This window comes from Melanostigma gelatinosum (assembly GCF_949748355.1).
Source record: "Melanostigma gelatinosum genome assembly, chromosome: 24".
Lineage (NCBI taxonomy): Eukaryota > Metazoa > Chordata > Actinopteri > Perciformes > Zoarcidae > Melanostigma > Melanostigma gelatinosum.
This window is the reverse complement of record NC_136657.1, coordinates 10,940,833-10,964,832: the sequence shown is the minus strand read 5'-3', so window position 1 is coordinate 10,964,832 and position 24,000 is coordinate 10,940,833. Positions and strand designations below refer to the sequence as shown.

General features: G+C 46.5%; 1 protein-coding gene across 1 annotated transcript in view; it reads right to left on the bottom strand.

The window, feature by feature from the left end:
• The window catches only part of agap1 (ArfGAP with GTPase domain, ankyrin repeat and PH domain 1), a gene marked incomplete at its 5' end in the record, with an annotated part of 91,647 nt that overhangs the window by 35,406 nt on the left and 32,241 nt on the right, over window positions 1-24,000 (bottom strand). The window contains 7 exons of the mRNA XM_079296861.1: window positions 717-878; window positions 2,840-3,004; window positions 4,743-4,911; window positions 7,896-8,000; window positions 19,477-19,569; window positions 20,937-21,092; window positions 21,181-21,308. Of these exons, the coding sequence (XP_079152987.1) occupies window positions 717-878; window positions 2,840-3,004; window positions 4,743-4,911; window positions 7,896-8,000; window positions 19,477-19,569; window positions 20,937-21,092; window positions 21,181-21,308 (978 nt within the window). The remainder of the gene's footprint in view (window positions 1-716; window positions 879-2,839; window positions 3,005-4,742; window positions 4,912-7,895; window positions 8,001-19,476; window positions 19,570-20,936; window positions 21,093-21,180; window positions 21,309-24,000) is intronic.

The following is a 24,000-nucleotide window of genomic DNA, read 5'->3' as shown; positions in this document are numbered from 1 at the left end:
CTGTCTTTACCACCTGTCTTTACTGCCCGTCTATTACCACCTGTCTTTTACTTCCTGTCTTTACTTCCCGTCGATTACCACCTGTCTTTTACTTCCTGTCTTTTACTTCCTGTCTTTACCACCTGTCTTTACTGCCCGTCTATTACCACCTGTCTTTTACTTCCTGTCTTTACTTCCCGTCTATTACCACCTGTCTTTTACTTCCTGTCTTTACCACCCACCACGGTCTCAGATCAGGGTTCCGGTTATGTCACAAACTGGTCCAGAGTTAGATCAGAGGAAGAGGATGAAGAGATGAAGGGCTGACAGAATGAGAGGATGAGGAGATCCGTCCCTCCTATCGAGAGGTCGGGAGTCGCATACGATCACATGACTGCGTTTCCCAACCCGGGTCACAGACTGTACACGTAGTACTGTGAAGAATACTTCAGAGTACTGTGCTGAAACTTCAAAGATGCAGAATGTTAAAGGTAAAATTATATTTATTTACACCTGTGTGAGTATAGTAGGAAGTATTTACAATTATATAATCCTACTGCTTTTTCAACGATAGATATTTGAAGTATTTAGAAGTACACAGATTAGTGGAAGTAAATGGATATTTGGAGGCTGGATTGAAAGTGTAGAAGATATTTGAAGTACTTGTTTCCGGGGGGGTCTTTAGCAGTCGGACCTGGGCGGGGAAAGTGAGAGGCGAGGGGGGGAGATGGCGTTACCTTCCGCAGTACCAGAGAGGCCGTCGGCTTTGAAGTTGCTGGTGCTCTTCTTCCGGCGGTGCTTCTTGCGGTTGGCGTGCGGCGATGGCGGCGGCTCCATCTTGGGACTGGTGGTACTGGAGATACTGGGACTGGAGCAGACCGAGTCTCCCAGACCGGTATCTACAGAACCACAAGAACACACTGAGGCTGGGATTCTCTTCTTCTCCTGTTCCTGTCTGAAATATGTCGAGCACACCGCGACTAATCTCATTGTATCTCATGCAGTACACACATATTTAGAGACACAAGGAAGTATTTCAATCTGCAGATGAATGAGAAGTATATAAGGATATATATATATGTACATATATATATATATATATATATGTACATATATATATATATATATATATGTACATATATATATATATATATATATGTACATATATATATATATATATATATGTACATATATATATATATATATATATATATGTACATATATAAAGCAGTATTTGAAAGTATATGAAGATATAAATAGAATGATGAAGATATTTATAAGTATTCTGTGAGTATATAAATATTTAGAAGTATGTAATATTTTTTATTCATCTGAATTTTCACGCAGAGTTTAAAGTAACAGGAAGCAGCTTCACAATAAAAGCCCAGTTAGATATTTGACTGTGAAGCAGGAAGTGATATATTTCTGACTTTTATAGACGATCCACTTCCTGTTGTGACTCATTTGTGATGTTTTTGGGGTTAGTTTATTCCTCCACTGTTCTCTATAAACATACATAGATCTCGTGTAAATCACAGACCTTCAACATGTGGAGGAGATATAGAAATAACAAGACGAGGATCAGATACCCAACCGATACCCAATCAGAGGAGGGAGTCTCTCTCTTCACGCCGCTCGCTGACAGCTGTGACTAGCGGCAGAATAAAATAACATTCAGCTTCCATCAATATCACAGCGCTGACAAGCCAACACACACACACACACACACACACACACACACACCCCAAGGACGGCCATAACTTATTCCACAATCGTTTAGTCTCAGCTCAAGTGGAAAATGTGACAACTTATCTCTGCTGACAAGATGCCGTCCCCGAGAGTGCAATTAAACCGCCGTGGATTAACGGCCCTCCTCCCGTCTGCAGGCCGAGCTCCGTCCTGCTGCTTCACCTCCCCTCTGACTCTCCCTCCTCCCTCCTCCCTCTCTCATCTGAAGCTCCTCGGTTCGGACAATCTCAAGATAAAGTCCTGCATCGTCTGCAAAATGTCGCACGCGTTCCATCGTGGCAGTTTTTGGAAGTATATAAGGAGTTAGATCTTCACTGCGCCGCTGTGTATCATTTATTCATCAGAAGTGTTGGGACTCAACTTGTTGCTGTCCATACTACTGAGATGATCTTTGAGGTGTTTCCTCTCGTGTTGCTGAACACCTTGGAGAATATAGAATGTTAGCGGAGCTAACGTTAGCGTCAGCAGGTCTATGCTACGCTAGCTATGTATTGTAATGATTGTAACAGTGTTGTTCACTTGTACACTTCAGCTTCTATCTTTATTCTGATTATGAAGTGAAATCAAATCATCAAGATCCGTCTCCATGTTTATAGACCACAGTGTGTGTGTGTGTGTGTGTGTGTGAGAGTGTGTGTGTGTGTGTGGCCCCTGGGAGTCCAGTGAAAGCATTTCACAGCTTTAAACGTTATTTGAGGAGGGCCGGAGGGCTCGACACCAACGACAGAGCTGTCAATCAAGCTTATCGTCACAGCAACACACACACACACACACACACACACACACACACACACACACACTGGCAGCTGTCAGTCTAAGTGTGTGTGTGAGTCTCGTGTCCATAGTCTGACAGACAGTTAAAGCAGCATTAAGGTCTGGCAGCTGGATCAATGGGGAGACAAATGATGGGCTCCACCGCAGAGCTGCACAGCGGGGCCCTCCGGGGCCCAGCAGGCAGCCCTGTGGCGGAGCTGCGTGTGTGAGCCCTGTGACTTCTCAATAAACACACATCAGGACCCTTTTAGTTTGGAGGGGTTTTCACAGGACGCATGATGCATTATGGTTCATATTTCCCATGACCCTTTGAGGCCCACTGATGACGTCGTCTCACCTGTGCTGACTCCGGAGTTGGCGATGACGGTGGCGTCGGTCCACTGGTCGGCGCTGGAGACGGAGTACGAGCGCTGGTGCATCCCCTCCAGACCGCGGCTGTTGAAGGACACCAGGCTGACGCCGCTCGCCATCTGAGACGCCGACGAGCTGCTGGTCACCTGACCTGAGGGAGGACGTCAAGGGTTAGACGTGCTCCCACAATGCACCTCTTTCTCTGACTGGCTGTGTGGTGTGATCGCTAACTAGCAGAGATGAGCAGCGGCTACAGAGCTCTCACTCTTCTCTAAATATAGATTTGCTTCTGGAGACACAAAAGACTTTAAACTACCTTAAAACACCTGGAGGCACTCTAAAACACCTGGAAACACTCGGAAACACCTGGAAACACTTTAAAACACCTGGAAACACTCTAAAACACCTAGAAACACTCTAACACCTGTAAACACTTTAAAACACCTGGAAACACTCTGTAACACCTGGAAACACTCGGAAACACTCTAAAACACCTGGAAACACTCTAACACACCTGGAAACACTTTAAAACACCTGGAAACACTCTAACACACCTGGAAACACTTTAAAACACCTGGAAACACTAACACACCTGGAAACACTTTAAAACACCTGGAAACACTAACACACCTAGAAACACTCGGAAACACTCTAAAACACCTGGAAACACTTTAAAACACCTGGAAACACTAACACACCTGGAAACACTCAGAAACACTCTAAAACACCTGGAAACACTAACACACCTGGAAACACTCTGAAACACCTGGAAACACTAACACACCTGGAAACACTCTGAAACACCTGGAAACACTTTAAAACACCTGGAAACACTTTAAAACACCTGGAAACACTAACACACCTGGAAACACTCAGAAACACTCTAAAACACCTGGAAACACTAACACACCTGGAAACACTCTGAAACACCTGGAAACACTAACACACCTGGAAACACTTTAAAACACCTGGAAACACTAACACACCTGGAAACACTTTAAAACACCTGGAAACACTCTGAAACACCTGGAAACACTTTAAAACACCTGGAAACACTAACACACCTGGAAACACTTTAAAACACCTGGAAACACTCTGAAACACCTGGAAACACTTTAAAACACCTGGAGGCACTGAAGGCTTTTAGTCGTGAACTTATTTTGGGGGAAACACGTAAATATGAGGTCTAAATATTCAGAAATAAGGGAATTTAAGCTCTGGAATTCATTGATTTATTTTTATTTCAATTGTGAATAAATACATAAAGGTATTCGGGGCACCTGGTAGGCTTTTATTTTGAAGGGGAGGTCAAAAGAGAAGCTGTTCAACACAAAAGCAGCTTCTCACAAGCCGGCTGCTTAAATCAAACCCCCCCCCCCCCATTCTCTCATTACAGCTCATTTCTTGGTGCTGGCTGAGCGGAGCCAGAACTCTGATTGCATTAATATTCATGACAATAATTAGTACACGGAGTACGGCTCACTGAATATTCATGCTATTAGCTCGGCCTCCTGTGTGTGTGTGTGTGTGTTTGATTTAACCGCCTCATAAGAGCTGCTTCATGTGTGTGTGTGTGTGTGTCGCTTCTCTCTCCACCTTTTGTCTTTTAACTCGTCTCCCCGAGTGTTTCAAGGCGTTAAATCTTTTGAATCTTCAACCTTTATTGAGTCACGAAGGACAACAACATGCTGGTGTTTACGATACGAGCAGCAATAATTACTTTGATTTCATCATAAATGCGTCGCCTTTAAAATACAAACAAAACCACTTTCATTCTCAGTTATTGTTGAAGTATTTTTAGATTATTTGTCACGTAATTCTTTTGTCTGATTCCGCTCTGAACGTGTCATTGTGAAGTCCTCTCGGTCCCCAGGTGTGGCCGTCCTCACCTGGCGTCTGTCCCAGCTGCAGGCTGCTCATGTCCTTCGTGAGGCCGTTGGTTTTGGGACTCGGTGCGGCGGCGCAGGTGGACACGGCGCGAGGCGGCCTCTTCCCCGGGACCTTCACCGTGGTCCTCAGCAGGTCGATCTCCTTCCCGTGGACGTTCTGCATGTAGTCCTGAAGGGGACAAGGCCGGGGGACATTTAGGACATGTTTAGAATCTGTAGCTGTGGATGTTGATGGAGAAACTGAATTTGACGGTTAAAAACGTGAATAACAACAAAGGAAGAGCAGCAGCGATTAAACACAGCGTCTCTGTTTTTCGGGGATTAACTCGGGATAATAAAGCAGATAAATCCCTGAATAATGCGACGGAAACAAAGACGCACTAATCCCTCAAAGCGGCGCTGAAGTGGCCGAGCTCGCCCGGCTCTGATTGGCTCCGCCCCCTAAACACGGCGGACCCGCCGCCCGGGAGCCTCGAACGCCCCCCGATGAGGAGCTCTCCTCCGGATCACAGAGCTGAATGAAAACACGGGAATAAGGGACGAGAGCCGCTTGTTTAATCCACCCCCCCTCTGACCCCGGAGAGGAGCAGGGCATTGTGGGAGGTGGGCCTCCTCTTCATGAAGAAGACGAGCAGAAACAAAGCTCACGACCCGCTGGGACGGATTAAAACCACCGAGTGTCCCACTCAACTGCTTCAGATGGGACCAAGAGGACATTTAAAGGAAGTGAGGACATGGATGGAGACATTTTGGAGACAGTGTAAATACGTGGAGAGTGAAGGACACGTCCTCCAGAGGTTTATGGTCTTGAGGGGGACAAGTCCGTCCAAAGAGTGAAGACACAGAAACGGGAAGAACACCTGTGAACTGAAGCGCACATTAACCTGATTACAACCTTAAACAAACCCTAAAGCCACGAGGACCAGGAGGACCACGTCCTCACCGTCCAGCTGTAGGACTCTAATTGGTCCTCACACACACACACACACACACACACTCACACACACACACACACACACACACACACACACCGTCCCCCGGTGTGGCTCCGCCTCCTTCTGGCAGCTCGGCTGACAAAAGGCCAATTCAAAGCCAAGTGCTCTCGACGGCGTCTTAACAAGCCACCGGAGAGTCCTCGAGCCAGCGGCATGCTGGGTAAACCCTCCACACACACACACACACTCACACACACACTCACACACACACACTCACACACACACACTGCCCTCTCCGACAGATTGACCGAGGTAATTGAGTCTCCATTTGCATCGGGAAGCTTTCATCATCGGCCCGGTCGTCCACGCGGCGTCCAGGACGGATGTGTGTATCGACCCCACACACACACACACACACACACACACTGACGGCAGCTGGTGTGTGTGTGTGTGTGTGTGTTGGTATAAATGGATGCATAAAGATGCACCAGGACCCGACACATGGAAATCCATAAAGAGCGACTGAAACACGACGGATAGAAGAAGAAGAGACGGCTGATGAAGGAGAAGAAGAAGAAGAACAGGAAGTGTTTAAACGTGGATCAAAGAGACGTGTCCACTTTATTAGGTACAGCAAACACGAAGGTGTTTCTGTTATTTTGTCCACCCCCTTTAGACTCATTAGTCTGAACAATACTTGGAAGGAATTATTCATGTTAATTATTTAAATATTTAAATGATTTGAAATGATTTGTTTTCACTGCTTATCATCATCGTTTTAACTTGTTTATATTATTCTTTGTTTTTTAAGAGATAGTCATTTTTGATTGATTATTAACATGTTTATAGTATTATTTTAATCATATCTTTAAATAATCTTTGTATGTATATTATTTATGATATTCGTTCTTTATCATCATTTCATCTTTTTCTGAATACATTTGTTTTAACATTTGTATGTTCTGAGTTTATTTGATTCGTTGTGATCTTTCTGTCTGATGATATTCTGTTTATTTTAAATATTGTGAGGATTTGTATTTATTGATCATTTGATCTGCACTTGATTTTGCAGATGAGTTTCAGCTGAAAGCTCAGAAAAAGCCAGTAAGTGGCCCTTGAGTCACATCTTGTGGTTTTAGTGTAATAATTAGAAAACCCTTTAAATTAAATATTAGATAATTAATGCAGGTCACGTGTTCACCTGTAGGGGGCGTGGCTACAGGAGCAGGTAGCTCTTCTTCTTCTTCACTTCCTCTTAATTAGCGGCATTAATGTGATTTCTTTGCACAGTCGAGCAATTAGCGGCGCTGATTGACTTTCATTCGATTAGCCTCTGCTAACGCGCTAATTGACGCTGGAGCTGCAGATGCAACGCGCTCCCGCAAAAAAGAAGAAGAAGAAGAAGAAGACGAAGAAGAAGAAGAAGAAGAAGAAGAAGAAGAAGAAGAAGAAGACGAAGAAGAAGAAGAAGAAGAAGAAGAAGAAGAATAAGAAGAAGAAGAAGAAGAAGACGAAGAAGAAGAAGAAGAAGAAGAAGAAGAAGCTGTTTGGTGCTGGAGGCTGTGTGTGTGTGTGTTTACTCATGAGTGTGTGTTGATGTGTGAAGTGATGAGTTTTAACACTCATTTACTGCATCAGCTGCTCTCATCGCCGATGGACGTGTGCAGTTTGGTGAAGTGTTTTCTCGGCTCCACGGGGGAATCGAACCGACGACCTGCAGGCTCGTGGGCGCGCCTTGCTCAAAAAGCAGAGCCGCCCACGAGGAGGCTGGGAGTTTATTCGTATTAGTTGATGAGCGCTGCTTGAATGTGATTTTCTTTGTTTCTTGTGACAGAAGAAAGAATATTTCTCACAGTAAATGTGGACAAAATGAATCACTGATTGCTGAAAGGAAATAATAAACTGATGATCATAAATAATGATGAATATATCTGTTATCTGCAGCCTGAAATGTTTCTACTCTTCATCTGTTTCCAAGGTCTTTAAAAACAAACCAGCAAACATATTAAAATGTAAATATGAATAAAACACAAACAGCAGCACAGAATCATCAATGAACCACCTTAAGATTAAAGACAGAACGTTTACAATGAAGACATTCTGACATTTCATCACTTCATTTTACATGTGAAATATATATCCAGTCTCATCCAGAGAGAGAGAGTGTGTGTGCGTGTATATGTGTGTAAATGTGTGTGTGTGTGTGTGTGTGTCCTACATGCAGACTGGGGTGGTAGGTGAGCAGTCCGTTGTCACACAGCGTCACGTACTTCTTCTTCCACTCCTTGTTGAGAGTTTTTCCGCTTCTCTTCAGCAGCATTCCCTAAAGACAGGAAGCACACGTTAGACACGAGGTACAAGTACACAAGAGTACTACTGAGAGAGGAGCCACACGTTAGACACGAGGTACAAGTACACAAGAGTACTACTGAGAGAGGAGCCACACGTTAGACACGAGGTACAAGTACACACAGTACACAGTAGTACAGAGGAGAGGAGAGGATAGAGGAGAGGAGGAGAGAGGAAACAATGGAAACACTTGTTGGATGTAAATGTTGGATATAAAGTATTCCATTGTTTACCAATTCGTGTAAAAGAACGTATTAAATAAATTCTTGTTTCTTTCTTTTCAATGATTGATGTCATCGTAACTGTGTTGTTGTTCTCTCGGCTTCTACTCGTGATGGTTCTGGTTGATGGAGGAGCAGAACTTCATGTGACAGAGCAGAAACAAACACTTAAAGATCTGATTTCTCGAACAGAACCCAGATGAGCTGAAGCAGTTTGTCGCCGCGCGGCCTCCACTTCCTGCTGTTGTTTCTGTGCACATTGGAGCAGAATCACATCCAGAGGTTGTTGGAGCAGAGATAACGAGCTCACAGCCAGGAGACGGATCAAATGAAGGTCCGTCTCCACCGCACACAACATCTTAACGTGAGCTGGAAGTCACAGAGAAATCAGCACTTATTTAATTGTCGGACTCGTTTCTAAACACTCGGCTCTCCGACGCACATCAGCCGCGGCTGACTGGCCGTTTAGGCCCAGCGACCGCCCGCCCACACTTCATTTGAGCCGGATTCATTAGGGTAGAAAGAGAGGGGGGGGGAGAGAGAGAGAGAGAGAGAGAGAGAGAGAGAGAGAGAGAGAGAGGCAGAAGGTCAAAGAGAAGGCGAGAGAGAGAGGGGGGGGGGGATAAAACTGTCCGCTGATTAGCAATTACAGCCGCGCTGCCACGCGTGTCACTTCACTGGACCTCTACAACATTAACACTCCGACAGAGGATATTAATAGAGTCCAGCCGTGAAGGGAGACGGGGGGTGGGGGGGGGCACCACTGAAGAAGAAGAGGGGGAGGGGGAGATGGACAGGAGCCCTCGCTCTCCGCTCGGCTTTCATTACGGCGCTCGGTGGTGGCGGGACGGGCCCTGGGTGACCCCTCGCCGCCGGTGACGGCACATTTGGCGTTTAATTGGCGCTGACACGACGCCAAGAAAGGGGGGCGCTTCAGAGTGACGGAGACGGGAGGCGGCGGCGGTGTGACGGACGCCAAAAAGAATCCTCCAGAGTCTACGAGGTGAGATCCTGGAGTGAATACAGACGGACAACGAAGACGGACCCTTTAAGAAACCTCTGGGTTCCTCTCTGCACAATAAAGCTCAACGCCAACGCCGGCTGCGCTGATGGTCTTGGTTTTGGTCCAAGACCACCGTGGTAAACACGACGCCTGATGCAGATTAACTGAGTGATACAGATGTTTAAACATCCAACACATTATACTCATAAAAAGCCAGTTATGAAACCTGTCGTTTCAGAGGTCCCTTTCCAATAACTGTTTAGAAGCTGCTCATCTCATTCACAGGATCAGTTACTGGCACATTATCAGTTTTTAAGAGCTTCGTCAGGTCGCTCAATGTTGTTTCCAGTGATTAACACTAATTTCAGCTCATGTCAAGAGGAAGTAAAACAGTGTGTGTGCGCTGCAACAACAACAACAGGGTTTCCCCACGGTGCAGTAAACGCGACTTGACGAGCTTCCTGCTGCTCTGAAGTGAAAGCTGCCGGCAGCCGTGCAGCTGTCAGGCCAGCTGATCATCCGTTACTGCCCGTTAGTGAGCGAGCAGCAACATGTTCCCAGGCAGAGACGGAGGATGTGTGTTTACATCAATTAAGACTTCTGAGGTCAGCGTCGCCCTCGTGGGAGGGTTTTCCATTTTAATCAATCAACGGATTTACACGGATTATCTGGACGTTTAATGATCATCGAGGGACCACGGAGTCCTTTTCTCGCCAACATTCATGTTACATTGGAAACACTTGATCTGGTTACTTTTTGTTTCACATCTGAATAATGCAAATGCACTAAATCACCAACATCCTAACGTCATCTACGTCCTGTGGACATCGCCTACATCCTATGTCCAGTAGCCCATCGGCTAAGTCTCGTCTTCGCCTACGTCCTGTCTATTACGTCTCATCATCGTTGGCTCAGTCTCTGACATCGGACCGTCTCGTTCAGGTTCCGTTGTCTTATACATCCCGTCGTTGCTGCAGAGGCCCCGGCGCTTTGGCCTACGTCGCGGCGTTGCCGCCTACGTTTTCCTACGTCTCGGCGTTGTCGCACGTTTTCCTACGTCTCGGCGTTGTCGCCAACATTTTCCTAAGTCTCGGCGTTGTCGCCTACGTTTTCCTACGTCTCGGCGTTGTCGCCTACGTTTTCCTACATCTCGGCGTTGTCGCCAACGTTTTCCTACGTCTCGGCGTTGTCGCCAACGTTTTCCTACGTCTCGGCGTTGTCGCCTACGTTTTCCTACGTCTCGGCGTTGTCGCCTACGTTGTCCTACGTCTCGGCGTTGTCGCCTACGTCTTCCTACGTCTCGGCATTGTCGCCTACGTTTTCCTACGTCTCGGCGTTGTCGCCTACGTTTTCCTACGTCTCGGCGTTGTCGCCTACGTTTTCCTACGTCTCGGCGTTGTCGCCTACGTTTTCCTACGTCTCGGCGTTGTCGCCTACGTTTTCCTACGTCTCGGCGTTGTCGCCTACGTTTTCCTACGTCTCGGCGTTGTCGCCTACGTTTTCCTACGTCTCGGCGTTGTCGCCTACGTTTTCCTACGTCTCGGCGTTGTTGCCTCATTAAAAACAATGCTTCTGTGTCTTTATTATTGCCTGTGTTGTCCCAAAAATGTATATATACATTTATATATGTTGGTTGCAGTCCTAAAGGCACAAAGAGACTTCAAATAACAGAACAAACTTCCGGTCAGATACAAATATCTTTTTTTAAAACTTTTTTTCCTTCACTTTTTCATAAAAACATACAAAACATAAACAAAATAAAAAAACGAATATTGTCCTTTAATCTTATTGTATTTCTGAGGGATCGATGTCTTTAAAGTGAAATAAAAACGACAGCATCCGAGTAGAGAAAAGACTAAATGAGAAGGTCAGTAGGATCTCTGACTGATGTTTAACGAGATGGTTCTGGAGGCCTGCACTGAACTAAACTGGGGGTGAGACAATATTTCTTACACTTTCCCATCCAAACCTGGTATTTGGGGAGGGAGACGTCAGCAAATTAATTTTGGCCATCCATCCAGGGGATGACAAGCGATCAGTTTGCTGGAGGGGAAGGCTAATTGAACGCCACGTCGAAAACCCTCCTGATGGGTAATATCTTTCATTATTCACCTCCCCGGGCTTCATGACACACACACGTCGCCTCTTATTTTACCTTCGGGAGGGAGGGATGGGGGGGGGGGGGGGGGGGCAGCCATGACAGCTCACATGGGAAAATAGATGTGAGGAGATAAATACATCCTCAGATATACTCTCTCCTCGCTGCACCGAGGCACTTCTCCGCCCCGGTGAAGTATTGTGGGGTAGTGCTTAGGAAAAGGTCGCTAGCTTGGGGGGGGACGGCGAGGAGATGAAGTCATTTGTTAGGCATCCGAAAACGTCCAGGGGCATTACTGAGATTTACAACTGTAAGGTTGTTCTTTAAAGATCCAAACAAAAGAGTTGTGTTCAAGTGGGCGGAAGCAGGAACGCGGAAACAGGAAGGAAGCAAGTTTTTTCTCATAGAAATAAATACTAGTTATAGATCCCTAAAAAACTCCCCGGGACACACACTGTCTCTCCTCTTTCATACTGGCACACTTCTTCTTTGCCTCGGTGAAGTATCGCGGTGGAGTGCTTAAGAAAAGGTCGCTAGCTTGGGGGGTGGGGGGGAGCCGAGACATGAAGTCATTCGTTAAGACGACGACGCATCCGAAGAACTCGAGGGTTCAAACCCGAGGGTCTGTGATGAACAGCAGTCACGCGTTGGAAAGGAAAAAACTTTTTCTTTCATTTTAAGTTTAGGGATTGTACAACAAGGTAAAATCCCTAGATATGACAAACGGTGAAATTCTTTCTAGTAAACAACGCCGACCTTCCGTTGTGTGAATCTGAACAGCACAAGAAAGGAACTCTCTTAAAGGTTGTCGCCTACGTCCCGTCTCGTTGTCGCCTACGTCATATTGTTGTCGCCTACGTCCCGTCTCGTTGTCGCCTAATTCCTACGTCCCGTCTCGTTGTCACCTACTTCCTACGTCCCGTCTCGTTGTCGCTTAATTCATACGCCCCGTCTCGTTGTCGCTTAATTCCTACGCCCCGTCTCGTTGTCGCTTAATTCCTACGCCCCGTCTCGTTGTCGCTTAATTCCTACGCCCCGTCTCGTTGTCGCTTAATTCCTACGTCCCGTCTCGTTGTCGCCTACTTCCTACGTCCCGTCTCGTTGTCGCTTAATTCCTACGTCCCGTCTCGTTGTCGCTTAATTCCTACGTCCCGTCTCGTTGTCGCCTACTTCCTACGTCCCGTCTCGTTGTCGCTTAATTCCTACGTCCCGTCTCGTTGTCGCTTAATTCCTACGTCCCGTCTCGTTGTCGCTTAATTCCTACGTCCCGTCTCGTTGTCGCTTAATTCCTACGTCCCATCTCGCTGTCGCCTACTTCCTACGTCCTGTGGTTGCCTACTTCTCGCCCGTCGTCGTCGAAGCCTGAGTCCCATCATCGTTTTCTAATAAATCTGAACAATCCAACAGCTAGTAAACGCCTTCCTTCCATTGTGTGAATCTGAACAGCACAAGAAAGGAACTCTCTCAAAGGTTTGTTTCCTCCTGTCCGGCTATTGATGCGGACTAATCTACCCTCTAATCACTCAATCACCCCCCTATTTTCCTCAGACAATGGACTCTTCCCCCGGCCTCTTGAAGGGAGTGACAGCGGATTGTAGAGGAGATACAGGGACCAGGACGATCTGGAAATGGGGGGGTCGAAGACCTTTTGTTCTTCCTCGTCTCCAGAGAGCAGGAGGCTAAATTAGAGGTGTCACCGAGGGAAGCCGGACGCTCCCCCTTCCTCTATCGGCAGCGGCCATCTGATCCGGCCTGAGCGGCGGTCGCAGCTCATCCATCATCCTCTCAGACGGACGAGAGAGTGTTTGTCTAATCACGGCCAGAGAAAGGAATAAAAGAGACTCCAGGTAAACGTCACCTGGTGGGGAGAAGATACAAACTACTCGTGTCTACATAAAGGAGGTCATTCCTTCTCGAAATGTCTCATATTAAAAGGACTTTTAGAGGGCTGAAAATATTCAGTTTTCCACCCCAAAAAATGAACATAATCTTGATCAACAAGATGTTTCTGACCTCTCAGATTTAACCCAATCTTCTTTACAAAAAGTGGGATGTTTCATAGGAATAAGTTAGCGGTCATGAAATCAGCACAAAGATTAGAAGACACCACATCAACTGCATCTACATTTGTGTGTTTAAGTTAACTTGAACCGGATTCCAGGTTTAAATGATCCAGGATTTTATATTTTTGAAAAGGGATTGATTATGAAACAAGCACGAGATCTTGAACAAAGAATCATTTCCTGTTTTTTAAAGGACTGTGGAGCTCAGTGTTTCCTACTTTAAAGCATCTCTTCTCTCCGTGAGGCCCTCGAACCCGACGACGGTCGCTACAGGAGACAAACAAGTTAAAGGTAAAAAACCTCCACGACGAAACATCAGAACAGACGCTCGCCGGCGTCGGTCTCCACCACAAGGTCGGCGTTGATGAGGCAAGGACGGCGGAGAGGGCAGGACGCAGACCACATCAAATAAAACACCACAGAAGAAGAGCGAGAGGGGAGCTGATTTATCTGATAAGAGTTCTGGGTAATTAATTAGAAACTCAATTATCCAAACCTTACTTCAGCAGTCTCAATTCATTAGCGGATGAAAAAAAAAACCTTGCTCGACTCTGACGACCGGAGAGAGGCAGGAAGAGTGAAGAAGAAAACCGGCGGGAGACCCCCCCACCCTCAGGTCACCGCTGAAGGTACACAAACACAACAAAGTGGCTGCGGGGACGCACTGAGCGCGCTCAGAGCGACCCCCCCACCCCCCGCCAGCGAGTGCTCCGTGGAGACCGCCGTGCAGAGGCGTAATGAGCAGGATCTAAAAATGATCTTTGATTGACGCCTGTGTTCCTTGTTTTAATTATTTCTCAAACTAAAAAGAGAGAGACACCCCCCCCCACGAGAAAAATCTAATTTCCAGGGGTTAGTGTGCATGACAAAAATGTCATCATGGCCAAAATGGCTCCGAGCGGTGACAACCTTTCCCAGGGAAATGATATTTTTCCAATCCGGGCGGAAGGCGGATCGTGTCTCCCTCGTTAAAGCCCTTGATAGCAGGTCTTTAATATTCACCGTCTTAATTAGGGCCGCAGTTAATTTCATTAAATTCTTTGGCTGCTAAATGAAGCAGATTATGAGACATCTTTTATTGCGAAGCGTGAAATTACAGCCTGCCCGCTGCCAATGGCGGGGCGAAACTAATGAATTACAGGGTAAATAACACCCGAATTAACCATCCAATTTAACTCCTTACAAAGCGGCCCGGCGCCGAGGGGGGACGAGTAGACTTGTCAAAACCACCCAGCCCCGCGCTCGTCTGCAGCCCCGCGAGAGGCAATTACAACCTCGACACTAATCAGTGAAGAAGAAGAAGACAGCAAAGCGGCGTCCGAGGCCTCAAGACTTCTGCAGGAAATCAGAGGGTGAATGTTCTTCTGCAGCGGGAGGTCGGTTACACAACTAAAGATTGGGGACGTAAGAGTTCACTAACATGGTCTCTGGTGCAGACCGTGTTTTTATAACCTCCCTCCACTGTAAACTGTCAAATAAAGAACAACACCCCAAATGAGCTGGGAAAAAAAGCTAATTCGTACTCATTTCTATCGATACGGAAGTGGAATGTTGTGTAATTTAACAGCAAACATGACGGAAGTTATAACAGTAAGGTCAAAGGTCAAGTAGGAAGTGGATCCAGTTTTTCTGGGTGCTAGTCGAACCTCTTTAACGTTGACCAGTGTGAATAAAGTTCAACGTTAACCACCGCAGTGTGAATAAAGTTTAATGTTAACCACCGCAGTGTAAATAAAGTTTAACGTTAACCACCGCAGTGTGAATAAAGTTTAACGTTAACCACCGCAGTGTGAATAAAGTTTAATGTTAACCCTCCCAGTGTGAATAAAGTTTAACGTTAACCACCGCAGTGTGAATAAAGTTTAATGTTAACCACCGCAGTGTGAATAAAGTTTAACATTAACCCTCCCAGTGTGAATAAAGTTTAACGTTAACCACCGCAGTGTGAATAAAGTTTAACGTTAACCACCGCAGTGTGAATAAAGTTTAATGTTAACCACCGCAGTGTGAATAAAGTTTAATGTTAACCACCGCAGTGTGAATAAAGTTTAATGTTAACCACCGCAGTGTGAATAAAGTTTAATGTTAACCACCGCAGTGTGAATAAAGTTTAATGTTAACCACCGCAGTGTGAATAAAGTTTAATGTTAACCACCGCAGTGTGAATAAAGTTTAACGTTAACCACCGCAGTGTGAATAAAGTTTAATGTTAACCACCGCAGTGTGAATAAAGTTTAACGTTAACCACCGCAGTGTGAATAAAGTTTAATGTTAACCACCGCAGTGTGAATAAAGTTTAACGTTAACCCTCACAGTGTAAATAAAGTTTATCGTCAACCCTCACAGTGTAAATAAAGTTTTATCGTTAACCCTCACAGTGTAAATAAAGTTTATCGTTAACCCTCACAGTGTAAATAAAGTTTATCGTTAACCCTCACAGTGTAAATAAAGTTTTATCGTTAACCCTCACAGTGTAAATAAAGTTTTATCGTTAACCCTCACAGTGTAAATAAAGTTTTATCGTTAACCCTCACAGTGTAAATAAAGTTTATCGTTAACCCTCACAGTGTAAATAAAGTTTATCGTTAACCCTCACAGTGTAAATAAAGTTTTATCGTTAACCCTCACAGTGTAAATAAAGTTTATCGTTAACCCTCACAGTGTAAATAAAGTTTTATCGTTAACCCTCTCAGTGTAAATAAAGTTTTATCGTTAACCCTCACAGTGTAAATAAAGTTTATCGTTAACCCTCACAGTGTAAATAAAGTTTTATCGTTAACCCTCACAGTGTAAATAAAGTTTTATCGTTAACCCTCACAGTGTAAATAAAGTTTTATCGTTAACCCTCACAGTGTAAATAAAGTTTTATCGTTAACCCTCACAGTGTAAATAAAGTTTTATCGTTAACCCTCACAGTGTAAATAAAGTTTATCGTTAACCCTCACAGTGTAAATAAAGTTTATCGTTAACCCTCACAGTGTAAATAAAGTTTATCGTTAACCCTCACAGTGTAAATAAAGTTTATCGTTAACCCTCACAGTGTAAATAAAGTTTTATCGTTAACCCTCTCAGTGTAAATAAAGTTTATCGTTAACCCTCACAGTGTAAATAAAGTTTTATCGTTAACCCTCACAGTGTAAATAAAGTTTATCGTTAACCCTCACAGTGTAAATAAAGTTTTATCGTTAACCCTCACAGTGTAAATAAAGTTTTATCGTTAACCCTCACAGTGTAAATAAAGTTTTATCGTTAACCCTCACAGTGTAAATAAAGTTTTATCGTTAACCCTCACAGTGTAAATAAAGTTTTATCGTTAACCCTCACAGTGTAAATAAAGTTTATCGTTAACCCTCACAGTGTAAATAAAGTTTATCGTTAACCCTCACAGTGTAAATAACGTTTTATCGTTAACCCTCACAGTGTAAATAAAGTTTAAACGTGAACATCACAGTGTAAATAAAGTTTATCGTTAACCCTCACAGTGTGAATAACGTTTTATCGTTAACCCTCACAGTGTAAATAAAGTTTTATCGTTAACCCTCACAGTGTAAATAAAGTTTATCGTTAACCCTCACAGTGTAAATAAAGTTTTATCGTTAACCCTCACAGTGTAAATAAAGTTTATCGTTAACCCTCACAGTGTAAATAAAGTTGTATCGTTAACCCTCACACTTTCGGCCTTCATAGAGGAGCTGAGCCTCCATTTGCTCCACTAGCAACAAAAGCTGCTGTTCGTACTGGTCCCAGGTGGGGCAGACAAACCACCAGCCAGACCCGGCACAGACGTGGTTTAGAGGGACGTCTGCGGTCCCGAGCGGCTGCTGCTCAAATTAATTTGTTAGTTGTTGGTTTTTTTGACGGTAATTAGCAGCTAATTAGCGTCGTGGAACAGATGTCGGAGGAGCCCCGCAACGTCAACAAGCCTCTGTAAACAACAAAAAAGCTGGAGCCGAGGAGAGAGAACCGACCAATCGGCTGCTAGGAACAAGCCAGCGCTTCTTCCTCTGTGGTTTCATGCGTCTCTGCTGGACGCCTCGTCCTCGTCTCCACGTGAGCTGGTTTTACTCTTTCAGATCCTCGTGCAGGTCCACATTCATTACAACGAACGCACCCTTTAAACACTTTCTTATCATTCATTTTCTCGGATAAATATAAATTTAACTCGTCAGAATTAAGAGTTATGAATAAATTATATTCTACGTTTCACACTGTGTTTTCTGAGACATTTAGACAACAAATATACATTTAAATGAATGTTTTAAGACATTTCTGTCAGGACGTGTGATTGAATTCTGCCTCCAGATATTAATCACTTGAATTGTTCATCAACCAGCTTCTTCACCAACAACAAACACATTCCATCATATTGATAGAAGCTAACCCGGACACATGTAAAGAAACAGAAATAAACTCTCAGAATCCGTCTGCAAGCGACTCTGTTGGACATCGTTTCCTCCTGAACTCCGGCTGTGAGCTGCAGTGATGAAGGTGATGATGACGAAGACGAGGTGACCTCGACCCACACACACCATAATGTGTGTGTGTGTGTGTGTAAGAGCTTCTCTGGACATGATACGTGCAGTTTTGTGGATAATTGCCTCAGAGTGGAAACCCGCCCTCTTCCCATTATAACCAACAGAGTCCTGGTCTCAGTGTGTGTGTGTGTGTGTGTGTGTGTGTGTGTGTGTGGTTTTAATGAGCGCTGGACTCTCTTCACGGAGGCGTTCCCCGTTAACAAAAGGAGAAGTGAACCGCCGTCACCTCCAGTGGTGGAGAGTCGCTCTAATGAGATCAGGAGGCGGACAAGTGGCTTAAACACACACACACACACACACACACACACACACACACACACACACACACACATAGAGGTCTAACACACTCTCAGGTGCAAGATCAGAATCAGCAGAAGAAGAAGTAGGGAGCAGCGAGAGACGCCTTTCGGAACTGAAATCAACAGAATATTATTTTAAACTTTAAAAACCATAAAATAGTCGCTGACTTCTGCGATAATTAGAGCGACTTCTAACTCGGTGCGACTCCGTGAGTCAGTCTGGAGTTCACGGCTTATTGTACAGAATATTGCAGTATTTTAAAGGTAGTATGTTAAAACGATAGTTATTATAGAACTAAAACTGCTATTACGTTCTCCGTCATGTGATTCATTGCTCCACACTGAAGCCTCCGCGTTGTGTCCTCCATACAGACGGTGCTGCTCCACCTTTTCCTCCCTTAACGAGTTCACCGCTAACGACACTAACGAGTCACGTGGAACGATATTATCTCCTGCACGTCTCGTTTAATATCGAGACTAAAATAAAACCGTTTGCTTGAGCTACAATGTGTCAAAAACATTTAATTCTGAGCTTCTCAGCGCTTCTGTGGAGACGTGACCGACTCGGCTGAGAACAACGGTCACGTGATGAACAAATCTGTGAAGCTCTGACTGACGTGAAATAAATGATCAAAGAAATGAAGAATGAAAGCATGTTCTGGGCGCTGCAGTGATTCTCACAGCACAACAGCGGTTCGATTTCACTGATCTGTGACTGACCGACGGGAGATTTTCTTAAAGGACCCCAAACACAAACACCCCCCCCTCTCGCCCCCCCCCCCCAGTGTGTCTCTCTCTCTCTCTAATCAGAGAAGCGATTTGTTCATTAGCAGATTACAAACGAGGCCGCAGCGACGACACAAGAGGCTGCGATTAGCGCTCGTTAATTGTCTGATTTGCTTTTCGGGAGAAACAACGACAACCTCACCCCCCCCACCCCCCACACTCGTTTTCTTCAAATTAAGAGCTCAGATTCAGGTGCTCGGCTCTCCGTCGCAGCAGGAATGTGTGATTCTGTGTTTCCTCTTCTTGTCCCATCAAAGAGCGGCTTTGAAAGGCACGAAGCGGGAGATGAAGTGGAGGAGATGAAGTGGACGAGCAGAGGGAGAGGAGGAGGAGGCGGTCGGGTTTGGAGGACCCAGGAGAGCCCCCTCGGCTCTAATTGATGTTAAGTGTGTGATTCCACTGTTATAATCAGGGCCCAGGACGCCGCTCAGACAGGAAGCCTCACCTGTTTGATGGGGATGGCTCGCCCGCTGCCGATGCTGTCGGCTCGAGCCTCCAGGCCTTTCTTGTCCTTGTCCGGCTCGCTGGCCTTCCTGGACTGTGGGACCAAATAAAAACCCGTTATTATCCACTAAACCGGGTTCCACTGCAGAGCGCCAACATGAAGGGGAAGATCTTTACAAAGGTCTTCACAAGCAGGAGATCGAATAAGTAGAGAGGTCCAATGAGTGGCAGCTCTGGATGATTATGAGACAGTCCCCCCCCCCCAACCACAGATCATCTGAAACCTGTTATATACAGACAATACCCCCAGTGACAGACACAAAAACTGCACCGTTTCTAGTTGATTCACGTCTCTTTGTGGTCGTTTAGTGTCTCTTTGTGGTCGTTTAGTGTCTCTTTGTCGTGGTTTTGTGTCTCTTTGTAGTCGTTTAGTGTCTCTTTGTAGTGGTTTAGTGTCTCTTTGTAGTCGTTTAGTGTCTCTTTGTAGTGGTTTTGTGTCTCTTTGTAGTCGTTTAGTGTCTCTTTGTCGTGGTTTTGTGTCTCTTTGTAGTCGTTTAGTGTCTCTTTGTAGTGGTTTAGTGTCTCTTTGTAGTCGTTTAGTGTCTCTTTGTAGTCGTTGTCTGTCTCTTTGTAGTCGTTGTCTGTCTCTTTGTAGTCGTTGTCTGTCTCTTTGTGGTCGTTGTCTGTCTCTTTGTGGTCGTTTAGTGTCTGTTTGTGGCCGTTTAGTGTCTCTTTGTAGGCGTTTCGTGTCTCTTTGTAGTCGTTTCGTGTCTCTTTGTAGTCATTTCGTGTCTCTTTGTAGTCGTTCCGTGTCTCTTTGTAGTCGTTTCGTGTCTCTTTGCAGTCATTTCGTGTCTCTTTGTAGTCGTTTAGTGTCTCTTTGTAGTCGCTGTCTGTCTCTTTGTAGTCGTTTAGTGTCTCTTTGTGGTCGTTTCGTGTCTCTTTGTGGTCGTTTCGTGTCTCTTTGTGGTCGTTTAGTGTGTCTTTGTGGTCGTTTAGTGTGTCTTTGTGGTCGTTTAGTGTCTCTTTGTCGTGGTTTTGTGTCTCTTTGTAGTCGTTTAGTGTCTCTTTGCAGTCGTTTTCTGTCTCTTTGTAGTCGTTTTCTGTCTCTTTGTAGTCGTTTTCTGTCTCTTTGTAGTCGTTTAGTGTCTCTTTGTAGTCGTTGTCTGTCTCTTTGTGGCCGTTTAGTGTCTCTTTGTAGTCGTTTAGTGTCTCTTTGTAGTCGTTTCGTGTCTCTTTGTAGTCATTCCGTGTCTCTTTGTAGTCATTTCGTGTCTCTTTGTAGTCGTTTCGTGTCTCTTTGTAGTCATTTCGTGTCTCTTTGTAGTCGTTTCGTGTCTCTTTGTAGTCATTTCGTGTCTCTTTGTAGTCGTTTTGTGGTGAGTTTGTGTGTCTTTGTCGTATCTTCAATACAGATAAATCACATGAACATGAAATATTAAAGCTGTGTCTCAGACTCACGGTGAAGAGGTTGGAGCGGCGCTTCGACTGCTTCCTGACGGGCGTCGGCGTGTTGGTGGTCTGCGGCACGTCGATCCGGAGCTCCTTCTGGCTGGTGCTCGGCGTCGACGGCACCGACGACGAGTAGTCGCTCAGGCTGCCGCCGCCGTTACTCGTCTGAGAGAAGGAGAAGAAATGTTGTGACCTCTGACAGTTTAAATAATGTGACCTCTCACCTCTAACAGTTTAAATCATGACCTCTGACCTGGCTGACGTGGACGGCCGACACCTGCGTGGCGCAGACGGACGAGTGGCTCGGGGAGTTGGGCAGCGACTTGCACGGCCCGATGGAGAGCTGCTGCTTCTTCCTGGTGGCCACGATCTTCTGGGCGACTGAAACACGAAACACAGACGTCACCTGACACATGAGGAATCCAACATGGCTGCTTAGTGTCACTGAGGAGCTCAGAATGTCTTGTTTTTAGTAGAATATAGTGGAAGGAAACGGTTTAATTGTAAATATCAACATTTAAAGCTTCGGTTGTGGTTGTTTTTTTCTGATGGAAGCATTCGTCACACATGATGAGTTCAAGGACCGTCGCAAAGACGTAAACCTGCCGATAATGGCTGTTTTTACAGCTTCTCGCTGTGAAGGACTGACGTTTTTGGGGGATTGTTTAAAGAACACCATGCACCCTTCAACATTACGTCGTGCAAAATGTTTCCTTCTAGAAACTAGTTTTTATAATGAATGAAACTACAAACACGTCGGCTTCCTGCTCTGCTCTGAGAGTAAATACACTCTGTAATCAAAGAGAGAATAACTTTCTTCTCTCTTGTCCCTTGTGTCGGCCTCGAGTCACCTGGAGGTAAATGTTTACGAGCGTCTCCTCGTTAACGAAGCCTGGGGGGGGGTCTTTAACGAGCTCCAATTAAAACAATGGCTTCATCACCTGTGAGAGCGTGAAACAAGGCTCTCTGTGTTTATTGGAACAGAGATAATGGAGTCACTAAAACACATCTCTAATCCTGATGGAATTATTCATGGAGTCTGGTCACGTACCTGTGTGTGTGTGTGTGTGTACCTGTGCTCCTCACACCTGGCAGGTTGTATTTTACCTTCTTTAAGTGTGAGGACCAGTTATGATAAGGCCGCGCTAAATGTTTAAACTGCTCGCTTAATGCAATTTAACTTTGTCCATCAATCTCTGTTCTGCTCTGAGAAGCTGCCACTTCCTCCCAATGGAAACGTCTCCCCTTTGATCGGATTTATGATGGGGCTGCACCTCCCATAAAGGGGGGGGGGGGCACTGCAGTGTTTCACTGTCAAGTCTGAACATACATGTATATGTTCGTTCCTCTTGTTTCTACACCTTTACTGGCAAGTTTCATACACATTTTACGTTCTTTTTTAGGAGAAACTGCTGATAAAATGTGTGAAGATGTGGCTTAAAAAAACACACACGACACAAAACATGTATTTAGACTCGGTGTGTTGTACACTTTCAGAAGATATCCTATGTTGTGATTCGCTCGGTGTCTCTTGGAGGTCGCGCAGTGTCGTCTCTTCGCGGTCGCTCGGAGTCTCTTGGCGGTCGCTCGGCGTCTCTTGGCGGTCGCTCGGAGTCTCTTGGCGGTCGCTCGGCGTCTCTTGGCGGTCGCTCGGAGTCTCTTGGAGGTCGCTCGGTGTCTCTTGGCGGTCGCTCGGAGTCTCTTGGCGGTCGCTCGGCGTCTCTTGGCGGTCGCTCGGAGTCTCTTGGCGGTCGCTCGGCGTCTCTTGGCGGTCGCTCGGAGTCTCTTGGCGGTCGCTCGGCGTCTCTTGGCGGTCGCTCGGCGTCTCTTGGCGGTCGCTCGGAGTCTCTTGGCGGTCGCTCGGTGTCTCTTGGCGGTCGCTCGGAGTCTCTTGGCGGTCGCTCGGCGTCTCTTGGCGGTCGCTCGGAGTCTCTTGGCGGTCGCTCGGCGTCTCTTGGCGGTCGCTCGGAGTCTCTTGGCGGTCGCTCGGCGTCTCTTGGCGGTCGCTCGGAGTCTCTTGGCGGTCGCTCGGTGTCTCTTGGCGGTCGCTCGGAGTCTCTTGGCGGTCGCTCAGAGTCTCTTGGCGGTCGCTCGGCGTCTCTTGGCGGTCGCTCGGCGTCTCTTGGCGGTCGCTCGGAGTCTCTTGGAGGTCGCTCGGAGTCTCTTGGAGGTCGCTCGGTGTCTCTTGGCGGTCGCTCGGAGTCTCTTGGCGGTCGCTCGGCGTCTCTTGGCGGTCGCTCGGCGTCTCTTGGCGGTCGCTCGGAGTCTCTTGGCGGTCGCTCGGCGTCTCTTGGCGGTCGCTCGGCGTCTCTTGGCGGTCGCTCGGAGTCTCTTGGCGGTCGCTCGGAGTCTCTTGGCGGTCGCTCGGCGTCTCTTGGCGGTCGCTCGGTGTCTCTTGGCGGTCGCTCGGTGTCGTCTCTTCGCGGTCGCTCGGAGTCTCTTGGCGGTCGCTCGGTGTCGTCTCTTCGCGGTCGCTCGGTGTCTCTTGGCGGTCGCTCGGTGTCTCTTGGAGGTCGCTCGGTGTCGTCTCTTCGCGGTCGCTCGGAGTCTCTTGGCGGTCGCTCTGTGTCTCTTGGCGGTCGCTCGGAGTCTCTTGGCGGTCGCTCGGAGTCTCTTGGCGGTCGCTCGGTGTCGTCTCTTCGCGGTCGCTCGGAGTCTCTTGGCGGTCGCTCGGTGTCGTCTCTTCGCGGTCGCTCGGTGTCTCTTGGCGGTCGCTCGGTGTCTCTTGGAGGTCGCTCGGTGTCGTCTCTTGGCGGTCGCTCTGTGTCTCTTGGCGGTCGCTCGGCGTCTCTTGGCGGTCGCTCGGAGTCTCTTGGCGGTCGCTCGGCGTCTCTTGGCGGTCGCTCGGAGTCTCTTCGAGGTCGCTCGGAGTCTCTTGGCGGTCGCTCGGTGTCTCCTAGTAGTCGTTTTAGGAGAAAGACGCTTCATATACGTGCAGAACCTCCTGAGAATCTTCAGGTTTTCCGGTTTTCTTCCCGCTCACAGTGATCCAGTGGTGTCTGTCTGATCGTCTATGAGCTCACAGCAGAGAGGAGCTGATCACAGATCAGTCGGCTCAGACAGGAAACGATGA